Source organism: Lates calcarifer, linkage group LG1, assembly GCF_001640805.2.
Source record: "Lates calcarifer isolate ASB-BC8 linkage group LG1, TLL_Latcal_v3, whole genome shotgun sequence".
Taxonomy (NCBI): Eukaryota; Metazoa; Chordata; class Actinopteri; family Centropomidae; genus Lates; species Lates calcarifer.
In genome coordinates, this window is record NC_066833.1 from 250,020 (window position 1) to 277,683 (window position 27,664).

Here is a 27,664-nt window from a genome sequence, read left to right on the forward strand (position 1 = left end):
ATGGGTGCTTTGACGTTTTCTTACATTTGTTCAGTAGAAAGTTGAGACGTAATTTTTAGTGCATTCCACAATTACATTCAGATTACATTTATGTAGAAATGAGCTGTGACGATGATGATAACTAGAAACTAAATCAGTCTGTTCTTCATGACCACTCCTGACAGAGAAGAAATCTGGAGCTCAGATTACTACTTGCTACTTGTAGAACTGAGAACATGTGACCTTGACTTGAGAGGTGGCTAATGTTAGCTATTCAGCTATTCTCTGGCTCACTCCACTGACTGAGGACTAGGCTACGAGGCAATCATTAACATTTTACTGTCCTCACAAATGAATGTCTGTCAGAGAGATGTAACTATAATAGTCTTTCAAAGGACAAACAGGACCAAAGCTCTTCATCAGTTTAAAGCATTTAATGGTGCAAACAGATGTTTTTGACACTACTGTCATGATCAAAGTGAACAAAGACATGAGACAAACTGTTACAGTCGACAACTGTCATTGGATAATTGGTTGAACAGGGTTTTAAGTTTCACTTAAAGCTATAAAGATAAAACTGCAGAAAGAACAAACATCTGTCAAGTGTGAGGACAAAATGTTGAATTAAGTGTTTAACGTATGTCAGATAACTTACATCAACCTCTCATAAAGTTGTGAGGATAGAAGTACAAAAAGTACAAATACAAGTATAACAGCCTCTCTGTCTTCTACCATGTCATCACTATTTTATTTAAAACAATGAAAAAAAGAACAATCAGTTCAGCACAACCACAAATTATGTGAGGCTTTAAAATCATACATCTGATAAATTTGTCACTGATTTCATTGATTATGTTTCATTAACACTGAGTAATAATAATAAAATAATAAACTTTGTATAGCAGAACAAAAAGACAAAAAGAGGATTTAAAAACAGCAATTAAAAACAAAAGAAAAACAAGTGGAACATGTCTTAATAACCACACGTTTTTGTTTCAGTTGATGATGCCTTTGGTTGAGTTGTTAACAGTAAAACTAATGTACTAGACAATAGAAGTGATCTCATGTGCAGCGTGTACATGACTTAAGTAACCAGCTGTATGTTGACATGAATATCTTAATAGATGTCTGAAATAATTAAAGTAAAATATGAAAGGTAGTAAAATAGAATAAACTTTGAATATGCAACTAATACATTTTCTATGATGAGGTTCCTCAATCTAAAATGTAATTATTTTGAATTTTAAAAAAGCCATCCTCATTACAAATATCCAGACAGGTGTCCAGATGAACATCAGGCAGGTAGATCTGTGTGGTTCCCCTTGTCCTTCTGAGCCAATCAGATCATCCGGTGTCAATATTTCACTGCAAAAGGAAAACAAATTGGTAACTTTTTCACTCAGATCAACTTCTAATCATAATGCAGACAATTCAGTGTAACTCAGCTCTTATTTTAATGTGTACATTGAGTGAACTGAGCTACATTATTAACCCCACCCACAGCTAACTCCTCCTACAGACTCAGGAAAAACTCACTAGAGAGTCATGAGGTAATGAGATTTTTCCCTGGTGATGGTGAAAACCTTGGCCAGAATATAGGATGCAGATCTGCTCTATGAACATGTGGCTCTACCTCATTTACCACCCACCCCTTTATACTTACACATACTACAAACACTGCTGTTTTATATTAAATGTCATGTTACCTTTGCTTCATAGGAGCCTGGAGACTTTGTTCCTGTATGGGTCATTTTGATCCTCGTAGCCCTTGTTGTCGATCCACGCAGTGAGGGTGTTGAGATCGGCCTGGGTCATGACGCCCTTGCTGTTAAGGTGGTTGTACCAGTTTTGTAACATATCCTTGGAGTGTTGTTCAAAACTTTGTTCAAACACATCAAGCCTGGTTTTGCTCATTGGGCTGTTTGTGAAGTCGTTGAAGTTCTTGGTGCTGTCTAACTTGAATCTGGGCATTGCACCTAGAACGGTCAGTTTGAAGGTGCCCACAACATCATCCTGACTCATGTTGTCAGCGAGTAACTTCCTGAATGCTTTTGTTTTTGTACTAGGAAACTCATGATGTATTTCTGCTGGCACATAAACAGTTGGAAGTTCACGCCCATGATATTTTTTCACATCACGAATCTGATTGGAATCCAGAGAACCAGAGTTTGTTGCCACCTCAAGCATGGCTCCAGCTAATTTGCTGTTCTGGTTCAATGATCTGGCTTGCAGTATACTATTCACTGGTGGTTGGTGATCAGCATTGATGAACTGTCCAATTTTGGGCTTGTTTTTACTATACTTTAACCAATCTTTGTACTTTTTTACTTTTCCAACCTCTCTTTTGAGCACCCTTTTGTTTTCTGTTACGGGCTTTCCTGGTCCAGCTCCCTCTGCCATGTACCAGTCTCCTCCTCTTATTTTGTCTGTCCACTCTTTGCGTCTGACAAAAGGCTCCCATCGGTCCGGATGTTCCTTGAGAGTCTCTGCCTCTGCAGATCGGAGGCGTCCTGCTTCCAAAGTGATCTCCTCTTCACTGGCCTGTGGTTTCATGCCTCGTGCTAAAGCGTGAAACAGACAGTTCTTACCTTGGCTGGTTACAGTCACTGTCTTATTATCGATGCGCACGTCGTAATGGCCGTCTGGGTACTGGGGACTCTTTGGTCTGTAGATCAGTGTCACAGTTTGACTGGCACGTTTAGTGCCTGGCTTCAGCTCCTGCATCTTGGTAAGCTTGCCATGTTTGTCCTCTGTTAGGATGACAACCTTAGTGCCAGTGGTTTCCGACAGGACTCTGGCATCGAGAATGGTGCCTGCTGTCGCAGGGTTCTTGATCTTTTCAGCATGTGACTGTGACTGTGAGTGTTTACCTGCAAGTTTCTGTTTTGAACTCAGTTCTACTGGCATGTATGCAATGTATCTGTTGTTTTGTCCAGCTCTGAGTTTTTCCTCTGTTCTGCCACTCTTTAAGCCACTTCTTACATAATTGCCTATGAAGCCATTTACTTTACTTTGGGCATAAGAAACAAGGTGACCGGAGAACTTTTGGTGGAACACTTCTACCAGAGCGTCGGCTAATGAAGCACTGATGTTGTCAGCTAACTCCTGCTTGAATTTTTTCAGCATCTCGGTTTCTGATGCACTCAGATCATTTTGCTTCACTTTCTCTGGTTTCTCATGGATTTTCTTTTTAAATGTGTTCATTTGTTCCTGAAGGTTTGAGAAAAACTTGTTTGAGAGGCTGAGGATTGTACTGATGGCATCTCCTGCCATTGCACCCACTTGGATGGCTTGGATGGGTGACCAGAATTACATTTGCTTTTCCTTTGGCCTCTGATTTAGCTTTGTTAATCACAGCAGAGATGGATGAGTTAAGCTTGTTCTGCCAGCCGAGGTCGGCGTAGAATGGCTGTATTGCTGTGTTGCTCAGATTTTTGAAAATATCCAGAAGCCTGTTCTTTCTTTCCTCGTTCTGCATGGAGATCAGCCAGTTGTTGTTTATCTTCAACGTGTGAGAGTATGATGGAGTCTACTAATTCAGCCATGGGCTCTTTCTCCATGTTGGATTTCACATCATTTACTACTCCCCTTTTCACCTCGTCCTTAATGCCATCTAATATTTGTCAGTAATGCCTGCTCTGCCTTCCCAAATCCATAGGAAATGACCTCCTCTACCACTTTTTTGGCAGTGTGCTTCACTACATTCACCATGTTAGTCTTTGCAACAGCACTAAATCCATCTTTAGCTTGTTTGGAGAGAAACTTTGGCAGTGACTTCAGTTCTTTGCCAAATCTCTTGATCAACAGTTTAGACATTTTGAAGCCCTTTGCAATCAACTTTCCAACTCCAAAGCCAATGAGAGATACACCGATAGAAATGGCTTTTCCTATAGCCCACGATTTCCAACTGAATTCTCCAGTCACCATGGACTCGATGCCGGTAATACAGTCTGATATTCCCTCTGTGATCAGCCCCATGCCAACCGAAGGCTAATGTTCCACATGTGAATACAGTGATCAGTGCTCCTCCAATAATCTGCAGAATTCCTAAGAAGAACACTGCCAGAGCTCCCCACGGGAAACGAGGCTCCTCTTCCACAGCAAAGACATATTTCAGACCTTGACTGAACAGATTGTAGGCCTCCACTTGGAGCTCTTCATCGTCGCCTGACACCAGGGAGAACGTGGGTGATTTTTTGGCTATTGCTCCTCCATTCTTGTCTTTTATCTCCTCCAGCTTTTTAATTGCTTCATCAATGTTTCTATCAAAGAAACCTAACATCTTGCACCTGGTTGTTAGCTGTTTCTCCAGGTTGGTTGGGTTGCTGTTAGCTGATTCAGCAGAGGACATTTTTACAAACTGGAGGCAGACCATGCATTCCTCACTGAGGTACTTCAGAGACTCCTGTGCTTTGTTGAGATCATCTCTGGCCTTAGTGAGGTAATCCTCCTCCTTCTGCTTTATAGTGCAGTATGCATGACTGTAAAAGGCTATGGCTGCCCAACTTTCATCTTGTACCATAGCTTTCTCAAAGAGCTTTCATGCTGGTATCCCACTGTTTTTTATCCAGTGCGATATTCCCAAACTTGATGTAGTGGTAAATGCTAGAACACGGTGAAGTCTGACTTTGAGACTGACTTTTTGCCTGAGACAAATCAGCATTCAAGCTCTCCTGTAGTTCATTTCTTTTCAGCTGGTCAATTTCTTCAGGATTTAGTTTGCAACCAAATCCCCCAGAACTCATTCATGACAGCAACAACAGCTCTCTCCTCATCTCCATCTGTGTTTCTGTAAATTTCCTGAAGGGTCTTGCAGTACTGTGAAAACAGGTCCTCCCTCAGTTTCATCTCAGTGATATCATTCATCGTGTCCTTTATCCTTTCTGCTGCAAGTCTGTCCCTTGTTTCCTTTGCTTCCTCCAGAGAAGACACTGTCCTGAAGGACTCCTCCAGATGATCAGTGGTCATGATTACCTGCGCAGATCCAGGTTTACCTTTGCGAGCCGTTCGGCCAAATGCCTGGCGTTCCACTCTTGTGTTCTCAGCAAGGAAGGAGAGGATCACAAATAATCCTCCATTTTCGTTCACCTTGCCAGAGATTTTTATGTCTGTACCACGCCCAGCAAGATTTGTGGCAACAATGACATCACCAGGATTCAGTATCTTATCTATTTTGCTCAAACTGTCTTTGTCATTGCGGATGTAGAGAACAATTTGACCTGGGACAATGCTTTTCAGCTCCTCATAGAGCTCTTTGGCTTTGTTGATAGTTTCACAGATCACCAAGGCTGCTCTTCCCTCTCTGTAGGAATTTGGGGAAATCTGAGCCTTGACCACACGTTTTATTTCAGATTTCCACTCTTCAGCAGAAGTTTTCAGAATCCCTTTGACCTCAAATAACTTCTTCCGGTTGAAAGGTGGCATCCTGCAGGCTGAGAGATTTGGATATAGTTCCTGCAAAAACAGCATGTCTGTTTCACTCCCAAGGGTCCCAGTTGTTCCATATATCTTCCCTTGGTATTTTTCAAAGAAGGAAATGTTAGAGATGTAGTTTGTCACTGTAGAAATGGTGCTCAGTTTGATTTGGTGTTTGATCTCAACAAACTGCTGCAGGCCATCACCCCATTTCTTACTCAGTTCTATGATACCAGTGGATTTGAAGTCCACTGGACAGACACTGTCATTCTCCACAACATACTCCCGTCCTTGCCTCAGTCTCTTTGCCAGAAAGGCATTCTGAACCCACACTGACAGTTTCTTCTCTATCAGCTTTCTCAGGAATCCAGGGATGCTGATTTTGTCTTTATTATTTGTGCACGGGGTGTACTGAATCTTCTCTGAGATTAATTCTGCAATGGTCTTGACAACGCTCTCTTCAGAATCATAGAGAGGACAACACAAGCCGTCCTCCAAAACAAGAAATGCAAGGTCTGGAATGTCCTGGTTGTTGTATGTGCTGGTCTTTCTAAGACAGAGCAGTCCATTTTCATCTAAAGTGTATGCACTAAACCCATAGGGGACATATTGCTCCATTACTTGGAAAAAATCTACCACTGCATCTTGACTCACAGTTTTCAGTTTCCTCAGGAGTTCATCTTTTTTACTGTTGAAGATGTCCTCTGTAAATCCTTCTGGTACAATCTTTGATTCTTCAGCAATACGTAAAATGTCCATGGGATCATTAATTTCCTCTGTGTAAATTGAATCAAAAATGGCCTTGAAGAATGAAGCAGGGGGGGCCTGGACAAATGTCCGGTGTCCTGTTGACAGGAAGCCATACTGGCTGACATGGCTCCAGATCATAGGCCAGAATAACATTCAGGTGCTGCATGGAGACCATGGGGCTGGAGAGGTAAGTCATCTGTACTCCCTGATCCAGCAGCAGTGAGTCCACTTCATCGATGATGATGCACTGATATTTGCGATCAGTCCTCACATCCTTCATCTCAAATATCTGGCGAAGGTGATCTGCAGCGAAGGCTTCGATTGTTCCGTAGACCACGTCCTTCTGGTAGCATTGTTTCCTGTCTTCATCTTTCAGTTTTATCTGTGTTTGTGTCAACTGTGAAGCCAAAGTATTTGTAGAAGTCGGCCCATTCTTCTGCATCTCTTTGACACAACACGGAGGAGCTGGACACCACATCTACGTTTTCACCCCTAAGTGCACGCAGCACAGCAAACATTGCAATGACGCAAGACTTCCCTTCTCCAGTTCCCATCTCCAGGAGCTTTCCAGTGTCAGACAAGGCCAAGAGGCACCAGCTTATCATCTGAGTGGCTCTGGGCCACCACTTCCCTTTAGCATTGCACTCGTGTACAGCATTGCATAAGACTGCCAGGATCTCCTGAAGGTCTACTGTGTCTGTGCTACGACTCCGATGCTTAGCTTGCTGTACGTCTCTGTGGTTTTTAATTTCACCAGATTCAATCAGATTTATCACAGTCTTTACTACACAGTATGATTTCTCCAGTGTTTGTTCATCAATGTTTTTCATCTGCCGTATTTCATCAAAGAGACAGTCAACGCTTTTTCCTTTCTCATCTGTGAAGCTTTTTTCTAAATGCTGGATCAGATTGTCAGTTTCAGATGAGTTCAAGAGCTCGAGGAGAGACTGGTTATCCTCATCTGTCCACTGAGAAGACACCTGATATGTTTGTATCAGATGTAAAATCTTCATGATGGAAACACAGTCTTCATCGTGATGGTGGTCAGTCAACGCACCAAGGAGGTTTAAAGCTTCTACTGGTGACCACAGTTGTTGTCGTACAAGATTTGACACCATCTGGAAGAGTTCTTTGATTTGTTCTTTTGGGGCTTGCAACCGCAATGCACAGGCAAATAAACTCTCCAAACACAGTTTGCCTCCCAGAGATGCTCTGTTCTTCTCACATTCTGTTTCTCCAGTAAACTCTTTAAGGAGATTCTCAAGAATGGTCAGAATGTAGACCTCATTGGGAGGCAGTTCTTTTCCAGTACATTTCTTTGAGATGGTTATGATTTTACTGTCAGCATCTGCTTGTTTGTTTAGGTTCATGTGGAGCACCTGAAAAAGAGCCTTGATAAACCTGTGTCTCAGCTCCATATCCTCAGTGTGAAAATTACCCACAAGGTTTTGCAGGATCTCTGCAGCAAACACCAAGGCCTTGTTTTTCTTGAGCCTTGAAAGGTCTAGGTCAGGGGAAGCACTGAGACTTCTCTGTTCAATGATGAATCCTCGGATGAGGAGAGGGTTCCCTGTTTCCATCAGCTCCAGGCCATATTGAAGGTAATCAGAGACGAAGTCATCCATGGTACCATACACAATGTCTGCTTCATAGACTTCCCTTGGTGATGTGCTAGTTTTGTTCATGTTTGTGTTGACAGAAATTCCAAGGTGCTTGTAGAAGTCAAACCACTCCTTAGTTTGTTCATGTGAGTGAACGTCAGAGCCGAGGACAATGTCCAGTTTGTTCCCCATGAAGACTTGTGTGGCTGCAAACATGGCTCTGACACACGGGTCCTCTCCCTCACCAACCAGTTCTAGTGCTTCGCTCTTCTCAGTCAGCACCAGCACACACCACCTCAGCATCTGCTGCACTGTGGGCCACCAGCCTTTTGTGTCAGAAACTGCTCTGCAGAGCTGAGACAGAGAGTTCTGGATGTCATCTGTGTTCAGGTTTGAACATTTAAAGGAATCTTTTGTAAATGGTTCATCTTTTGGAGCATTTTCTGAATATTGAAGGACACCAGTGGTAATGTTCTTTATCATATCAACGACAGAATCGTCCAAATTCCTGGACATTTTTATTTCAGCTAGAGCTGAATCTAGACCACGCTCATCTTGCTCTCTGAGAGTTTTTCTGAAGTCTTGTTGGAATCTCTCAGGACCAACGACGTCCAGAGCCTGGATGAGAGAGTGTCCAGAGTCATCTGTCCACTCTGGTGATATGTCGTACACTCGTACCATTGTGAGCACTTCAGTTATTGGAGCATCCTCTGGATATTTCTCTGACAGTGCTTTGAGCAGAGTCAGAGCCTCTGTTGGTGTCCATTGGTTTGTTTTCACAAGTCTGAGGAGCCTTTCAGTGGATTCTGAGTGGATTTCCTTGTTATTTAGATGAGTGAGTGTGAACAGGAGAAGCTTCAGACACTTGATTTCCATCTTCAAAATGAACACAGAGGCTCTTCCAACCACGTTCTGTAGGGATGTTGTGAGGGTGCCGAGGAAGTCTATGAGAAAGAGATCCTCAGTGGAAAGGTCCCCCTCAGCCCACTGTTTGGCTATGAGAACTGCATCAGGATCACAGCTGCCGTGGTCGGTGAAGAAGTGCGTCAGGTTCAGGTACAGGGCTTGAGTCAGCAGGAAACTCTCAGAAACATTGCTTGCTGATTGGCTGATGGACTCCACCAGGGACTGCAGATGATTGGAGATGCCTTGGAGGGAAAGTCCCTCAGATATCTCCAGAGACAGGACACAGAGCTCAGTGATGAACACCTGTGAGTGCTGCAGAGTGCTAAGGGTTGGAGGATCACTGATCCACTCGTCAAACAGGAGCTGGTCCAGGGCTGACAGGACGCTCCCCAGCTGATCAGCAGTCAGCTCACCGAGACTGAGGTTCTGAACTGGGATGCTGCATTTTGATGAGAGGATTTCCAGAAGCCCATCACTGTCTGAATCAATGTTTGCCTCAAACTCATCCAGGTGGCTGATTAAAACTCGTCTCCTGGACTCGTGTTCCTCTGAAATGTCGCTGTTCAGTTGATCCTCGAACTGCTCTTGAGCTCGTTGTTTTGATTCTTCCAGTCTTTGATTCAGCTCTTCTTGTCTCCTCTTCTCTTCAGCCTCTTTTGCTTTTTGTTGTTCTTTCATCTTTCTCTCCTCTTCTCTCCTCTCCTCTTCTCTCCTTCTCTCCTCTTCTCTCCTCTCCTCTTCTCTCCTCTCCTCCTCTCTCCTTCTTTCCTCCTCTCTTCTCCACTCTTCCTCTCTTATTTCATTCATAAAACAATCGTCTACACTTGTATGACCCGTGTTCGCCAACTGGTCTGTAGTATTCTCCTCCATTGAAAACATATACCTCCTGCCTTTTAATATTAGTTTGTTGGTAATTGTCAAAGGATGTGCATGGATTCAGGACTTTATAGCATTTAATGCACCTCAGATGGTCGCCCATGTTACTTTCTGATGGTGCATTCCCCATTTTCACTTTATTCTTCAGTAGCTAAGCAGTGATGTTTGACCTGTGTTTTCCTGAAAGATTAAAAAACACAAAAATGAATACATTTAATGCCTGCGCATCAATTCCATTCCTGTTTTTTTGATTAAAAAATATTAATGATATGATGAAACATGCTACTTTTAGCAGACTCTCACACAGTTTACATTATAAGGCTGGATATTTACTGAAGCAAGTGCTCAAGGATTGAATAGCAGTGCACTATTTATATTTGGCCACATCTGGCATCAGCCTGATGTCAGCCTGGCACCTATGATCAGGCTATCACAGATTTCATAGAACAAAAAAATAGCAGTCCATGTGGAACTTACGAATAAACACTCAACACAATCTTCATCCTGTGCAGCAAACTTTGTCTCTGCATTAAACATTCAGCTGTTACTTTATCAAGAAAGTAACCTGAAAAAGAACCGTGCAGATTGGACTCTCTCAGATCCACAGACCTAACCAGGGTCTTCTCCTTGTTTATCTTTCTCCACACCAGATCTCTGGCCATAAATTATATCACATTCCAATGTATTCAGACCAGAACCACATTTCTCCTCAGCTTTAAACTATATGAAATAATTGTCTGACTATTTTGTAAAGCACGCTATTTTATTGATCAAAGTTATTCTTTTGCAGCTTTATCAGTAAACGGCTTCATTGTGTTAAGTCAGAGACTGGTCAGAGAAAGAGAGCTGGTCATCAAACATGACATCAGGTTTCTCATGCCCTTGGTTGAGGTTTGTGTTGATGTTATGTTGGCTGGGGTGACTCAGAATTAGAGAGTCTTAGAGAGGTTTAGTTGAAGTTGGCGTTCCTTCATCCATGTGTCTGAAAGACAAGCTGAGATCCATGTAGCGACCATGGGATCATCTGGTGGGAACAACAGGTATAGCTCGGTGTCGTCTGCATAGCAGTGATATAAGAAGCTATACAAGCCAGTAACTTGACCCACGAGCATGCTGTATATTGCAAGAGAAGAGGAACCAGTACTGGGTACCCCCATGGGGAACACACTGAAGGAACGCCCAATGAGATAAGATTCAAACCAAGGAAACACTTTGCTGGAGATGCCCATATGTATCAAAGCCTGATAAGTCCAGAAAGATAAGAAGAAAGGGCTGAGCTGCAGCTCTGGCTGCCTTCAAGGCTTCTGTTCCCAGAACAGAGACATTGATCTGGGTCAAGGAGGCGTTCAGTGAGAGGACTTCTAGACCTGTTTGAGAAATGCCCTGTCAGTATCCTGAGATAAGGATAGAAGTGACAAAACTGGTTTATTGTTCCTGTCCTGAGCAGGGCTGAGCAAACCTAGGAATTGAACCAGCAACCTTGCAGTTTTATATCCAGCTCCTTAGCCATTATACCACACTAACAGAGACTTTTTCTGCCATTCTGAGGACAGCAGCCAATGAAAAAAAATAAGGTAGCCATATCACTGGTAACAATGAAACAATGAAATTTCCACATGTTTTGACAGACAGCTTGGGATGGTAGACAAATATCTTCTCAGTCTGACTCAGTTTGATTTTCTATAAGGAACTTGATTTGGAAAAAAGTGCAGAATGTCTAAATGAGAGTGACATTTAAAGTGTTTTTCAATAGCTTAATATGGTAATGTTCACATATAAAGACATCTCAGTAGTAATTATGAGAAACTTCCTCTAAATAATGAGGAAGTCGACTAAATGACCATACAAAATTTTTTTCTTCCTTTCTTTTCTTTTTAAATTTATTTTTCTTACTTTTTCATGTTCCTGCAGCTCCCACACTCTGAAAATGACCTGATTTAATTCTTAATATCTTCACATCCATCAGGGGCAGAGAACTCACATATTGACATAAATAACAGATTGGATCTGAAGAAAAAATTATGGTTGAAATCACATGGCAGTTAAAAAAACAAACAAACAGAACAGTTTTATACCTTTTTTGTACCTTTTTTCCCCCAAATCTAGCTTCTAATAGAAAATGAACATGCTGCAGTAAAGACTGTTAATGGTTCTGTCAAACTGAGAACACATTTGTTTTTCATTCTACAGAGTTTAAAGAGGACAGGAATTAAAATGATCCATAGTTTTGGGACTGAAATATTATATAAACTAAATTTGAGATTGAGCTGAAACAACCCAATCTGATCAGATACAGAATGACCATCCTGTTGTGCTGTCATCCAAAATAAGCACCTAATAAATACATTTTAAAAAGAAAAGCTATGCCATAGTAAAATAATGATGCATATACAGTAACATGACTTACCTGAGGTGCTGGTCATGTCTGAAGAGCTGATTCAACAGCTGAAGAGTGAAGAGTTGAAGAGTTCAGAGTTCTTTTAATATGGCCCCAAGCACCAACCCACATCCTCAATATGTGACCTGGCCTCACAATGAAAGTGCAAGCAAAGCTTTATCTTTTTGTTTTGCTTAAACAAGGTTTATTAATAGATAACAGAAAGAACCAGGAATACAGTCCATTTAATTATTAACCATTTATTCAGTCAGAGCTGACAGTGTCATATTGAGGTGTTTTCATAAAAATTTTTACAATAAAACCTTTTAAAACCTTGAACCTTTTCCTACATGACGTAATTGGACTCAAAGCCAGTAATTAACTACATATACATTCATGATAATGACTTATTTTATGGCCCAGTTATATGTGAGATTTATCAGATAAGAACTAAGTTTCATTTGGCTACATTAAATCATCTGACCTCTCCTTTGCTAGTTCCCATTTTATTTTGTGTATGAGTCTGTTCAGCTCTGTCAGGTCATGTGTTCTGTGTTCAGTGTGATAGTTCAGCTCCTGTTTATCTGGAATTTGTTTCCACAGCTGCTATATTTCTTTGACTGTGCACCTCAAACCTTCCTTAAAACCACATATACTGCTGCATGAGGAAGCACAAAGAGAAAGATCCCCCCAACACACACACTTTCAGTTTCAGTATTACTATCAGGAAGTGTAGTGGGGGTCCAGCACTCTACTCTCAACACTGTTGCCTGCAACATCCACAGCTGCAAAACCATGTCAGTAAAACAGCCCAATATCTCTTCGACTGTAGACATCACAGTCAGTCAGTGATAACAACATCCACTATCACTGCTGTAAAGTCTGACAACTTAGAAACAACTGGAGGAATGAGTTTGAGGGAGTTCATGAGTAAAGTTCAACCAGCTGTGACTCATTCTAAGCAAAGTTGAATATTGATATATATGTACAGTGACAAACTGCTGCAGGTTAAGATTTCCTGTCCAAACAAAACAACCAGGATTGAAATGTTGAAATAATATGTGTGAAAGGAATACACAAGTTCAGAAAGTTGTTCCATTAAAATAATAATTTAATTAAATAAAGGATTATATCAAATCCCGTCATGGGTGCTTTGACGTTTTCTTACATTTGTTCAGTAGAAAGTTGAGACGTAATTTTTAGTGCATTCCACAATTACATTCAGATTACATTTATGTAGAAATGAGCTGTGACGATGATGATAACTAGAAACTAAATCAGTCTGTTCTTCATGACCACTCCTGACAGAGAAGAAATCTGGAGCTCAGATTACTACTTGCTACTTGTAGAACTGAGAACATGTGACCTTGACTTGAGAGGTGGCTAATGTTAGCTATTCAGCTATTCTCTGGCTCACTCCACTGACTGAGGACTAGGCTACGAGGCAATCATTAACATTTTACTGTCCTCACAAATGAATGTCTGTCAGAGAGATGTAACTATAATAGTCTTTCAAAGGACAAACAGGACCAAAGCTCTTCATCAGTTTAAAGCATTTAATGGTGCAAACAGATGTTTTTGACACTACTGTCATGATCAAAGTGAACAAAGACATGAGACAAACTGTTACAGTCGACAACTGTCATTGGATAATTGGTTGAACAGGGTTTTAAGTTTCACTTAAAGCTATAAAGATAAAACTGCAGAAAGAACAAACATCTGTCAAGTGTGAGGACAAAATGTTGAATGTGTTTAACGTATGTCAGATAACTTACATCAACCTCTCATAAAGTTGTGAGGATAGAAGTACAAAAAGTACAAATACAAGTATAACAGCCTCTCTGTCTTCTACCATGTCATCACTATTTTATTTAAAACAATGAAAAAAAGAACAATCAGTTCAGCACAACCACAAAATATGTGAGGCTTTAAAATCATACATCTGATAAATTTGTCACTGATTTCATTGATTATGTTTCATTAACACTGAGTAATAATAATAAAATAATAAACTTTGTATAGCAGAACAAAAAGACAAAAAGAGAATTTAAAAACAGCAATTAAAAACAAAAGAAAAACAAGTGGAACATGTCTTAATAACCACACGTTTTTGTTTCAGTTGATGATGCCTTTGGTTGAGTTGTTAACAGTAAAACTAATGTACTAGACAATAGAAGTGATCTCATGTGCAGCGTGTACATGACTTAAGTAACCAGCTGTATGTTGACATGAATATCTTAATAGATGTCTGAAATAATTAAAGTAAAATATGAAAGGTAGTAAAAGTAGAATAAACTTTGAATATGCAACTAATACATTTTCTATGATGAGGTTCCTCAATCTAAAATGTAATTATTTTGAATTTAAAAAAGCCATCCTCATTACAAATATCCAGACAGGTGTCCAGATGAACATCAGGCAGGTAGATCTGTGTGGTTCCCCTTGTCCTTCTGAGCCAATCAGATCATCCGGTGTCAATATTTCACTGCAAAAGGAAAACAAATTGGTAACTTTTTCACTCAGATCAACTTCTAATCATAATGCAGACAATTCAGTGTAACTCAGCTCTTATTTTAATGTGTACATTGAGTGAACTGAGCTACATTATTAACCCCACCCACAGCTAACTCCTCCTACAGACTCAGGAAAAACTCACTAGAGAGTCATGAGGTAATGAGATTTTTCCCTGGTGATGGTGAAAACCTTGGCCAGAATATAGGATGCAGATCTGCTCTATGAACATGTGGCTCTACCTCATTTACCACCCACCCCTTTATACTTACACATACTACAAACACTGCTGTTTTATATTAAATGTCATGTTACCTTTGCTTCATAGGAGCCTGGAGACTTTGTTCCTGTATGGGTCATTTTGATCCTCGTAGCCCTTGTTGTCGATCCACGCAGTGAGGGTGTTGAGATCGGCCTGGGTCATGACGCCCTTGCTGTTAAGGTGGTTGTACCAGTTTTGTAACATATCCTTGGAGTGTTGTTCAAAACTTTGTTCAAACACATCAAGCCTGGTTTTGCTCATTGGGCTGTTTGTGAAGTCGTTGAAGTTCTTGGTGCTGTCTAACTTGAATCTGGGCATTGCACCTAGAACGGTCAGTTTGAAGGTGCCCACAACATCATCCTGACTCATGTTGTCAGCGAGTAACTTCCTGAATGCTTTTGTTTTTGTACTAGGAAACTCACGATGTATTTCTGCTGGCACATAAACAGTTGGAAGTTCACGCCCATGATATTTTTTCACATCACGAATCTGATTGGAATCCAGAGAACCAGAGTTTGTTGCCACCTCAAGCATGGCTCCAGCTAATTTGCTGTTCTGGTTCAATGATCTGGCTTGCAGTATACTATTCACTGGTGGTTGGTGATCAGCATTGATGAACTGTCCAATTTTGGGCTTGTTTTTACTATACTTTAACCAATCTTTGTACTTTTTTACTTTTCCAACCTCTCTTTTGAGCACCCTTTTGTTTTCTGTTACGGGCTTTCCTGGTCCAGCTCCCTCTGCCATGTACCAGTCTCCTCCTCTTATTTTGTCTGTCCACTCTTTGCGTCTGACAAAAGGCTCCCATCGGTTCGGATGTTCCTTGAGAGTCTCTGCCTCTGCAGATCGGAGGCGTCCTGCTTCCAAAGTGATCTCCTCTTCACTGGCCTGTGGTTTCATGCCTCGTGCTAAAGCGTGAAACAGACAGTTCTTACCTTGGCTGGTTACAGTCACTGTCTTATTATCGATGCGCACGTCGTAATGGCCGTCTGGGTACTGGGGACTCTTTGGTCTGTAGATCAGTGTCACAGTTTGACTGGCACGTTTAGTGCCTGGCTTCAGCTCCTGCATCTTGGTAAGCTTGCCATGTTTGTCCTCTGTTAGGATGACAACCTTAGTGCCAGTGGTTTCCGACAGGACTCTGGCATCGAGAATGGTGCCTGCTGTCGCAGGGTTCTTGATCTTTTCAGCATGTGACTGTGACTGTGAGTGTTTACCTGCAAGTTTCTGTTTTGAACTCAGTTCTACTGGCATGTATGCAATGTATCTGTTGTTTTGTCCAGCTCTGAGTTTTTCCTCTGTTCTGCCACTCTTTAAGCCACTTCTTACATAATTGCCTATGAAGCCATTTACTTTACTTTGGGCATAAGAAACAAGGTGACCGGAGAACTTTTGGTGGAACACTTCTACCAGAGCGTCGGCTAATGAAGCACTGATGTTGTCAGCTAACTCCTGCTTGAATTTTTTCAGCATCTCGGTTTCTGATGCACTCAGATCATTTTGCTTCACTTTCTCTGGTTTCTCATGGATTTTCTTTTTAAATGTGTTCATTTGTTCCTGAAGGTTTGAGAAAAACTTGTTTGAGAGGCTGAGGATTGTACTGATGGCATCTCCTGCCATTGCACCCACTTGGATGGCTTGGATGGTTGACAGAATTACATTTGCTTTTCCTTTGGCCTCTGATTTAGCTTTGTTAATCACAGCAGAGATGGATGAGTTAAGCTTGTTCTGCCAGCCGAGGTCGGCGTAGAATGGCTGTATTGCTGTGTTGCTCAGATTTTTGAAAATATCCAGAAGCCTGTTCTTTCTTTCCTCGTTCTGCATGAGATCAGCCAGTTGTTGTTTATCTTCAACGTGTGAGAGTATGATGGAGTCTACTAATTCAGCCATGGGCTCTTTCTCCATGTTGGATTTCACATCATTTACTACTCCCCTTTTCACCTCGTCCTTAATGCCATCTAATATTTGTGTCAGTAATGCCTGCTCTGCCTTCCCAAATCCATAGGAAATGACCTCCTCTACCACTTTTTTGGCAGTGTGCTTCACTACATTCACCATGTTAGTCTTTGCAACAGCACAAAGTCCATCTTTAGCCTGTTTGGAGAGAAACTTTGGCAGTGACTTCAGTTCTTTGCCAAATCTCTTGATCAACAGTTTAGACATTTTGAAGCCCTTTGCAATCAACTTTCCAACTCCAAAGCCAATGAGAGATACACCGATAGAAATGGCTTTTCCTATAGCCCACGATTTCCAACTGAATTCTCCAGTCACCATGGACTCGATGCCGGTAATACAGTCTGATATTCCCTCTGTGATCAGCCCCATGCCAACCGAGGCTAATGTTCCACATGTGAATACAGTGAGCAGTGCTCCTCCAATAATCTGCAGAATTCCTAAGAAGAACACTGCCAGAGCTCCCCACGGGAAACGAGGCTCCTCTTCCACAGCAAAGACATATTTCAGACCTCGACTGAACAGATTGTAGGCCTCCACTTGGAGCTCTTCATCGTCGCCTGACACCAGGGAGAACGTGGGTGATTTTTTGGCTATTGCTCCCCCATCCTTGTCTTTTATCTCCTCCAGCTTTTTAATTGCTTCATCAATGTTTTTATCAAAGAAACCTAACATCTTGCACCTGGTTGTTAGCTGTTTCTCCAGGCTGGTTGGGTTGCTGTTAGCTGATTCAGCAGAGGACATTTTTACAAACTGGAGGCAGACCATGCATTCCTCACTGAGGTACTTCAGAGACTCCTGTGCTTTGTTGAGATCATCTCTGGCCTTAGTGAGGTAATCCTCCTTCTTCTGCTTTATAGTGCAGTATGCATGACTGTAAAAGGCTATGGCTGCCCAACTTTCATCTTGTACCATAGCTTTCTCAAAGAGCTTCATGCTGGTATCCCACTGTTTTTTATCCAGTGCGATATTCCCAAACTTGATGTAGTGGTAAATGCTAGAACACGGTGAAGTCTGACTTTGAGACTGACTTTTTGCCTGAGACAAATCAGCATTCAAGCTCTCCTGTAGTTCATTTCTTTTCAGCTGGTCAATTTCTTCGGATTTAGTTTGCAACCAAATCCCCCAGAACTCATTCATGACAGCAACAACAGCTCTCTCCTCATCTCCATCTGTGTTTCTGTAAATTTCCTGAAGGGTCTTGCAGTACTGTGAAAACAGGTCCTCCCTCAGTTTCATCTCAGTGATATCGTTCATCGTGTCCTTTATCCTTTCTGCTGCAAGTCTGTCCCTTGTTTCCTTTGCCTCCTCCAGAGAAGACACCGACTCCTCCAGATGATCAGTGGTCATGATTACCTGTGCAGATCCAGGTTTACCTTTGCGAGCCGTTCGGCCAAATGCCTGGCGTTCCACTCTTGTGTTCTCAGCAAGGAAGGAGAGGATCACAAATAATCCTCCATTTTTGTTCACCTTGCCAGAGATTTTTATGTCTGTACCACGCCCAGCAAGATTTGTGGCAACAATGACATCACCAGGATTCAGTATCTTATCTATTTTGCTCAAACTGTCTTTGTCATTGCGGATGTAGAGAACAATTTGACCTGGGACAATGCTTTTCAGCTCCTCATAGAGCTCTTTGGCTTTGTTGATAGTTTCACAGATCACCAAGGCTGCTCTTCCCTCTCTGTAGGAATTTGGGGAAATCTGAGCCTTGACCACACGTTTTATTTCAGATTTCCACTCTTCAGCAGAAGTTTTCAGAATCCCTTTGACCTCAAATAACTTCTTCCGGTTGAAAGGTGGCATTCCTGCAGGCTGAGAGATTTGGATATAGTTCCTGCAAAAACAGCATGTCTGTTTCACTCCCAAGGGTCCCAGTTGTTCCATATATCTTCCCTTGGTATTTTTCAAAGAAGGAAATGTTAGAGATGTAGTTTGTCACTGTAGAAATGGTGCTCAGTTTGATTTGGTGTTTGATCTCAACAAACTGCTGCAGGCCATCACCCCATTTCTTACTCAGTTCTATGATACCAGTGGATTTGAAGTCCACTGGACAGACACTGTCATTCTCCACAACATACTCCCGTCCTTGCCTCAGTCTCTTTGCCAGAAAGGCATTCTGAACCCACACTGACAGTTTCTTCTCTATCAGCTTTCTCAGGAATCCAGGGATGCTGGTTTTGTCTTTATTATTTGTGCACGGGGTGTACTGAATCTTCTCTGAGATTAATTCTGCAATGGTCTTGACAACGCTCTCTTCAGAATCATAGAGAGGACAACACAAGCCGTCCTCCAAAACAAGAAATGCAAGGTCTGGAATGTCCTGGTTGTTGTATGTGCTGGTCTTTCTAAGACAGAGCAGTCCATTTTCATCTAAAGTGTATGCACTAAACCCATAGGGGACATATTGCTCCATTACTTGGAAAAAATCTACCACTGCATCTTGACTCACAGTTTTCAGTTTCCTCAGGAGTTCATCTTTTTTACTGTTGAAGATGTCCTCTGTAAATCCTTCTGGTACAATCTTTGATTCTTCAGCAATACGTAAAATGTCCATGGGATCATTAATTTCCTCTGTGTAAATTGAATCAAAAATGGCCTTGAAGAATGAAGCAGGGGGGGCCTGGACAAATGTCCGGTGTCCTGTTGACAGGAAGCCATACTGGCTGACATGGCTCCAGATCATGGCCAGAATAACATTCAGGTGCTGCATGGAGACCATGGGGCTGGAGAGGTAAGTCATCTGTACTCCCTGATCCAGCAGCAGTGAGTCCACTTCATCGATGATGATGCACTGATATTTGCGATCAGTCCTCACATCCTTCATCTCAAATATCTGGCGAAGGTGATCTGCAGCGAAGGCTTCGATTGTTCCGTAGACCACGTCCTTCTGGTAACATTGTTTCCTGTCTTTATCTTCAGTTTTATTTGTGTTTGTGTCGACTGTGATGCCAAAGTATTTGTAGAAGTCGGTCCATTCTTCTGCATCTCTTTGACACAACACGGAGGAGCTGGACACCACATCTACGTTTTCACCCCTAAGTGCACGCAGCACAGCAAACATTGCAATGACGCAAGACTTCCCTTCTCCAGTTCCCATCTCCAGGAGCTTTCCAGTGTCAGACAAGGCCAAGAGGCACCAGCTTATCATCTGAGTGGCTCTGGGCCACCACTTCCCTTTAGCATTGCACTCGTGTACAGCATTGCATAAGACTGCCAGGATCTCCTGAAGGTCTACTGTGTCTGTGCTACGACTCCGATTCTTAGCTTGCTGTACGTCTCTGTGGTTTTTAATTTCACCAGATTCAATCAGATTTATCACAGTCTTTACTACACAGTATGATTTCTCCAGTGTTTGTTCATCAATGTTTTTCATCTGCCGTATTTCATCAAAGAGACAGTCAACGCTTTTTCCTTTCTCATCTGTGAAGCTTTTTTCTAAATGCTGGATCAGATTGTCAGTTTCAGATGAGTTCAAGAGCTCGAGGAGAGACTGGTTATCCTCATCTGTCCACTGAGAAGACACCTGATATGTTTGTATCAGATGTAAAATCTTCACGATGGAAACACAGTCTTCATCGTGATGGTGGTCAGTCAACACACCAAGGAGGTTTAAAGCTTCTACTGGTGACCACAGTTGTTGTCGTACAAGATTTGACACCATCTGGAAGAGTTCTTTGATTTGTTCTTTTGGGGCTTGCAACCGCAATGCACAGGCAAATAAACTCTCCAAACACAGTTTGCCCCCCAGAGATGCTCTGTTCTTCTCACATTCTGTTTCTCCAGTAAACTCTTTAAGGAGATTCTCAAGAATGGTCAGAATGTAGACCTCATTGGGAGGCAGTTCTTTTCCAGTACATTTCTTTGAGATGGTTATGATTTTACTGTCAGCATCTGCTCGTTTGTTTAGGTTCATGTGGAGCACCTGAAAAAGAGCCTTGATAAACCTGTGTCTCAGCTCCATATCCTCAGTGTGAAAATTACCCACAAGGTTTTGCAGGATCTCTGCAGCAAACACCAAGGCCTTGTTTTTCTTGAGCCTTGAAAGGTCTAGGTCAGGGGAAGCACTGAGACTTCTCTGTTCAATGATGAATCCTCGGATGAGGAGAGGGTTCCCTGTTTCCATCAGCTCCAGGCCATATTGAAGGTAATCAGAGACGAAGTCATCCATGGTACCATACACAATGTCTGCTTCATAGACTTCCCTTGGTGATGTGCTAGTTTTGTTCATGTTTGTGTCGACAGAAATTCCAAGGTGCTTGTAGAAGTCAAACCACTCCTTAGTTTGTTCATGTGAGTGAACGTCAGAGCCGAGGACAATGTCCAGTTTGTTCCCCATGAAGACTTGTGTGGCTGCAAACATGGCTCTGACACACGGGTCCTCTCCCTCACCAACCAGTTCTAGTGCTTCGCTGTTCTCAGTCAGCACCAGCACACACCACCTCAGCATCTGCTGCACTGTGGGCCACCAGCCTTTTGTGTCAGAAACTGCTCTGCAGAGCTGAGACAGAGAGTTCTGGATGTCATCTGTGTTCAGGTTTGAACATTTAAAGGAATCTTTTGTAAATGGTTCATCTTTTGGAGCATTTTCTGAATATTGAAGGACACCAGTGGTAATGTTCTTTATCATATCAACGACAGAATCGTCCAAATTCCTGGACATTTTTATTTCAGCTAGAGCTGAATCTAGACCACGCTCATCTTGCTCTCTGAGAGTTTTTCTGAAGTCTTGTTGGAATCTCTCAGGACCAACGACGTCCAGAGCCTGGATGAGAGAGTGTCCAGAGTCATCTGTCCACTCTGGTGATATGTCGTACACTCGTACCATTGTGAGCACTTCAGTTATTGGAGCATCCTCTGGATATTTCTCTGACAGTGCTTTGAGCAGAGTCAGAGCCTCTGTTGGTGTCCATTGGTTTGTTTTCACAAGTCTGAGGAGCCTTTCAGTGGATTCTGAGTGGATTTCCTTGTTATTTAGATGAGTGAGTGTGAACAGGAGAAGCTTCAGACACTTGATTTCCATCTTCAAAATGAACACAGAGGCTCTTCCAACCACGTTCTGTAGGGATGTTGTGAGGGTGCAGAGGAAGTCTATGAGAAAGAGATCCTCAGTGGAAAGGTCCCCCTCAGCCCACTGTTTGGCTATGAGAACTGCATCAGGATCACAGCTGCCGTGGTCGGTGAAGAAGTGCGTCAGGTTCAGGTACAGGGCTTGAGTCAGCAGGAAACTCTCAGAAACATTGCTTGCTGATTGGCTGATGGACTCCACCAGGGACTGCAGATGATTGGAGATGCCTTGGAGGGAAAGTCCCTCAGATATCTCCAGAGACAGGACACAGAGCTCAGTGATGAACACCTGTGAGTGCTGCAGAGTGCTAAGGGTTGGAGGATCACTGATCCACTCGTCAAACAGGAGCTGGTCCAGGGCTGACAGGACGCTCCCCAGCTGATCAGCAGTCAGCTCACCGAGACTGAGGTTCTGAACTGGGATGCTGCATTTTGATGAGAGGATTTCCAGAAGCCCATCACTGTCTGAATCAATGTTTGCCTCAAACTCATCCAGGTGGCTGATTAAAACTCGTCTCCTGGACTCGTGTTCCTCTGAAATGTCGCTGTTCAGTTGATCCTCGAACTGCTCTTGAGCTCGCTGTTTTGATTCTTCGAGTCTTTGATTCAGCTCTTCTTGTCTCCTCTTCTCTTCAGCCTCTTTTGCTTTTTGTTGTTCTTTCATCTTTCTCTCCTCTTCTCTCCTCTCCTCTTCTCTCCTTCTCTCCTCTTCTCTTCTCCTCTCCTCCTCTCTCCTTCTTTCTTCCTGTCTCCTTCTCTCCTCCTCTCTTCTTCTCTCTTCCTCCCTCCTCATGTTTTCTTCGTAATCTCTGATTGGCTTATAAAAACAATCGTTGCATTCATGCAACCACTCGTCAACTGGTCTGTAGTATTCTCCTCCATTGAAAACATGTACAGTCCGTCCGTGAATAGTAGTTTGGTATAAATTATCAAAGGTTGTGCATGGATTCAGGACTCTACCGCATTTATAGCACCTGAGCTCGTCGCCCATGTTGCTTTCTGATGGTACTTGATTCCCCATTTTTACTATACTCTTCAGTAGCTAAGCAGTGATGTTTGACCTGTGTTTTCCTGAAAGATTAAAAAAATACACAACAAGATGAATAAAATCTAATGACTTGCAACAACAATTTCAGTTTTCGTGATGTGATGAAAACTGCTACTTTTAGTAGTCTCTTTTATCCAGAATAGTTTGCACGGTTTACAGCCTAATCTGTGCCTCAACATAATCCTTAGTCTCAATGCATCAGTTAAGCTTAGTAGTTATTAAATGTTGTCCATGTTGTCCTGCTGATGAGATTACTATAAACCGTCTTAATATCGCTGCATCACTTTAACTGTGTTTCTTCCCTCAAGCACATTACTGCCCAGGCTGTGTTTCTCTCTTTTTCTTCTACTGTCTCTCACTGCAGGGTTCTGCCTCCAGAGCTGGAGAGTTTCCTGCTGCTCCCATGATCCAGCTCAACCCACGATGCAACATTTAAAAATTTATTAGTGTTAGTGGTAGTGTTAGTGCTACTAATGTTTCACTTGTCATTATTATTCCTTTAGCTATAATTATTATTATTACTACTATTTACATTTTGACTTAGTCTGTGTATCTGCAATGTTGTCTTTCTCCTACCCTATTCCCCCACCCCCCTCTCTTTCTGTCTAAACCCAACCGGTCGAGGCAGATGGCCGCCCACCTTGAGTCCGGTTCTGCTCAAGGTTTCTGCCTCTTAAAGGAGGTTCCTTGCCACAGTTGCCTAGTGCTTGCTCATGGTGGGATCTGTTGGGTTTCTCTCTGTAAATTAAGTAATTAAGTAAGATAAAGAGTATGATCTAGACCTGCCTCGAGATAACTTCTATTGTGAATTGGAGCTATATAAATAAAATTTGACTTGACTGTCTCTGAGCTCTGCAGACAAATTCTGAACTAATGATTTGGTCTTTGCTCTGACATGCATCATCAGCTGTGCGACCTTTTATAGACAGGTGCACACCAAATCGTGTCCAATCAATTGAATTTACCACAAGTAGACTCCTGTCAAGAGGAACCTGAGCTAAACTTCAAGTGTCATAGTGAAGGGTCAGAATACTTACATCAATATTGAGGTTTTTCCTATTTGATAAATTTGCTGAATTCTGTTTTCACTTTGTCACTATGAAGTGTTGATTACTGAGGGAATCTTTTTAGCATAAAGCAGAAACTGAATGCACTGTATATTTACTGATTTGGCAGACGCCTTCATCCAATGTGATTTACAGGTGACAGACAACATTTAAGCTTCACTGCAGTTGGAGAGCTTGAAGAAAGAGCTAAGTCTGTAACACAAAGTGCAGAAGATAAAGTAAAGAGGTTGACAGTCAGCATGTCGGGGTGTTAGAGGTGTTAGGAGAGGAAGAGCTCTCAGAACAGATGAGTCTTCAGAGATAGAGAGGGACCCTCCTGCTCTGATAGGATCTGAGAGCTGGTTCCTCCATCAGAGAACCACAGAGCAGAACATCTTGTGCATCACCTGTCAAATTAGTAAGAACGGCCTCTGTGATAGTTCAGCACAGTAGGTGTCTCCAGCATCACATTGTACCATGATGACACAAACACACACAGACTGACATGGTGGAAAAAATACCAATATCGATATTAACAACAGAGACACTTCAAAAACTTCACTGCAAAAAAAAAAACAAAAACCAAAAACCACACATGTTGACAGACAGCTGAAGATGGAAGGCAAACATGTTCTCAGTTTGACTGAGCCATTAAATGATGAAGTACTGAGCCTGTTGATTTTCTATAAGGACCTACATTTGAAAAAAAATCCTAAACAAGAGTGAGATTGAGGGCATTAAAAATTCATTTTTAGTAGGTTAATGTGGTTTTGTTTACTCTAAAATATGAGGAAGTGGGCTGCGCTAAATAACACATGACACTGATGCCACATACATTGTCATGTTCCCATAGCCATGTAGACATTCATGGGCCTCTGAAAATGACCTGGTTTTATTCTTAATATCTTCACGTCCATCAGTGACGGAGACCTCAGTCAGTGACACAACATTAATAACAGACTGTATCTGAAGAAGAAAATGATGAATGATGTTATATGACACCTTCAGTCACTGTGGTTCAGGAGTTTTACACTTTTTTCAAATGTAGGTTCTTGGAGAAAATGAACAGGCTGCAGAACACACTATTAATGATTCAGTCAAACTGAGAACGAACTGATAACAACTGTTCAACATATAGTGTTTGGACCCAAACATGACCCAGACAAACTTAATGAAATCTGAGATGGTGCTGAAACAACCTGATCTTGAAGACCCTGTTACCAGGTTTATCAGGCAGAGTTTGTCCTGATAGTTCCTGCTCTTCTGTCGCCCAAAATAAACACATCATGAATTTATTCATGAATTTATTTAAAGACAGATAAAAACTTACACTGAGGTGTAATAAACAGAAGAAAGCTACTGACTGATTGTTGATCTCTGATATCTGCCACCAATTCAAACATTGACAGAAACAGAAATAAACTAGAAAGCACTCAGAGAGCGCAGACCTGGAAGCTTGTTTCCCCCATATGCATTGTTTTGTATTTGATATTGATGAATAATAATAATTCAAGCATCTCTATTGTGTTAGGTGCATTGCTGATATTAGCCTGTATTTTGGTGTGTTACTTGCAATGATAACGTTGTGTTACTAATCTGTTTCCAAATAATTGAAACTTAAGTTAGAGTAGCTCTAGATTTAAATAAAGCCACGTATTTGAAATTTACAGTTAAACGTACAGTTGACATCAACCCCTCTATTGTGTTGTGTACAGTGTTCACCCAAAATTAATAGTACTAAATTGATTTTATCTACATTATTAGATTCCTTGACCATGGAAGAAGAATTCTTTAAAAAATTCCTGGATCCAGACAATCATCCAGATCGTAGAAATGCACAACAAATGCTCGCAAAAACATTACCTCCTTGGCAGAGGTAAAGAGTACAGTATGGTGTTTGAAACCTCTCCCTGATGGCAGCAGCTGATACTCAGTTATTGTCTTGTTGGCTTGCCTTCGTACAGCCTGCTCATAGACCGACTGCAGGGATGGATGCTGCTTTAAACCTTTTCCATGCAGTTTGTGTGAGTCAGACTATTTTTGACTTTAGTTACACGGAGAAGATTTCAAACCGAGCTGTAGTGCTGTATCTATCTAGGCTCTGAAAGACTGCCTGATTAAAGACGACCATAAACTCCTGATATACACCATGAACTCTGAGTCGCTGCTAGGAAGTGCAGACATTGCTGTAGTCTGCTACAGAGATCGTCAACATGTCTGCTCCAGAACTATCAACAAAAACACCAAGGTATTTATACGAGCTGACCTGTGAGATGGTTTCACTGTGGGTGACCACAGACCTGTGGTTACCCACTTCCCCAGGGTCAAACACCATCCCCTCTGTTTTTTAGCATTCACCAACATGTGGAAATCATCACACTGTGCCACAGTAATGATGCATATACAGTAACATGACTTACCTGAGGTGCTGGTCATGTCTGAAGAGCTGATCCAGCAGCTGAAGAATGAGGAGTTGGAAGAGTTCTTTTAAGACCTCTTTTAATATGGCCCCAAGCACCAACCCACTTCCTCAAATATGTGGACTGGCACAGTAAAAGTGCAAGTAAAACTTTTTCTTCTTGTTTTGCTTAAACAAGAAAAAAAAAAAAACAGGAATTCAGTCCATTTTATTTATAAACCATTTATTCAGTCAGTCTCAATTAATTTAACAAGATGTTGCATTAGTTAAAGATATTTTGTCATATACCCCACTAAGTTTTATCTCAATAAATATCTAAATATCTAGACCTCTGATATCCAACAACTTAATTTATTCTAGTTTCATATTTCACATTTAGGGCGGCAAGGTGGTCTAGTGGGTAGCACTGTCACCTCACAGCAAGAAGGTTCCGGGCTGCCCAGTTTGCCTAGGGCTTCTCCGTGTGGAGTTTGCATGTGGGTTCTCTCCAGGTTCTCCTACTTCCTCCCACAGTCCAAACACATGCAGGTTACCTGGTGACTCTGCGTTGGTCCTGCGATGGACTGGTAATCTGTACAGGGTGTACCCCGCCTCTCGCCCAGTGACAGCTGGGATAGGCTTCAGCCCCCTGTGACCCTTAATGGAAAAGCGGTATAGATAATGATAAAGATATAGATAATATTCTGTGTCGTTTGCTAACTGTCCTGCATGCTGCCCTGTCTTTCGTTCGCAAACTGTTGTTGTACTGCCCTGTGTGATGTGTTCTGTCTGTATTTGCTGCTGGAAACGTAATTTCCCCGAGGGAGTTATCCCAAAGGGATCAATAAAGTCTGTCTAAGTCTAAGTCTAATGGATGGAGGAATATTTTATATTTGTCCCGTGTTGCATAAAATTTTGAATCATTGTGTTCACAAAGGTGCATCTGCACAGAGTCCTACCATAAAACCTTTTAAAACCTTGAACCTTTTCCTACATGATGTGGTTGGACTCAAAGTCAGTAATTAACTACATATACATTTATGATAATTACTTATTTTATGGCCCAGTTATATGAGAGGCTTATCAGATAAGAACTAAGTTTCATTTGGCTACATTAAATCATCTGACCTCTCCTTTGCAAGTTCCCCTTCTCTTAGCATTTACATGAAATGCCACCACTTTTTAAAAATCACAGATACTGCTGCATGAGGAAGCACAAACGTACCCTTTCACTTTCAGTAAGGAAGTGTAGTGTATGTGTGTGTGTGTGTGTGTGTGTGTGTGTGTGTGTGTGTGTGTGTGTGTGTGTTAGCGGGGGTGGCAGAGTGGATAATCTACGCTCAACAACATCGCCTGCAACATCCACAGCTGCAAAATCATGTCAGTAAAACAGCCCAATATCTCTTTGACTGTAGACATGACAGTGAGTCAGTGATAACAACATCCACTATCACTGCTGTAAAGTCTGACAACTT

The 27,664-nt window shown here is 41.9% G+C and overlaps 2 protein-coding genes across 2 annotated transcripts; both read right to left on the minus strand.

The window, feature by feature from the left end:
• Window positions 1-398: 398 nt before the first annotated feature.
• On the minus strand, window positions 399-18,432 carry LOC108895197 (uncharacterized). The gene is made up of 2 exons (XM_051072413.1): window positions 14,731-18,432; window positions 399-1,344 (listed from the first exon to the last, which is right to left on the minus strand). Exon 1 carries the CDS (start codon window positions 17,978-17,980, stop codon window positions 14,738-14,740), a length of 3,243 nt encoding a protein of 1,080 aa, XP_050928370.1. The 5' UTR covers window positions 17,981-18,432; the 3' UTR covers window positions 399-1,344; window positions 14,731-14,737.
• LOC127142704 (uncharacterized) lies at window positions 18,405-26,349 on the minus strand. Its single transcript, XM_051072363.1, has 2 exons — window positions 26,212-26,349; window positions 18,405-22,768 (listed from the first exon to the last, which is right to left on the minus strand). Exon 2 carries the CDS (start codon window positions 22,716-22,718, stop codon window positions 18,405-18,407), a length of 4,314 nt encoding a protein of 1,437 aa, XP_050928320.1. The 5' UTR covers window positions 22,719-22,768; window positions 26,212-26,349.
• Window positions 26,350-27,664: the final 1,315 nt, after the last annotated feature.

What these genes read in the sequence shown, in the direction of transcription:
- LOC108895197 (XM_051072413.1), bottom strand. Translation starts at nt 17,980, where the DNA reads ATGACCACTGATCATCTGGAGGAGTCGGTGTCTTCTCTGGAGGAGGCA.
- LOC127142704 (XM_051072363.1), bottom strand. Translation starts at nt 22,718, where the DNA reads ATGGGGAATCAAGTACCATCAGAAAGCAACATGGGCGACGAGCTCAGG.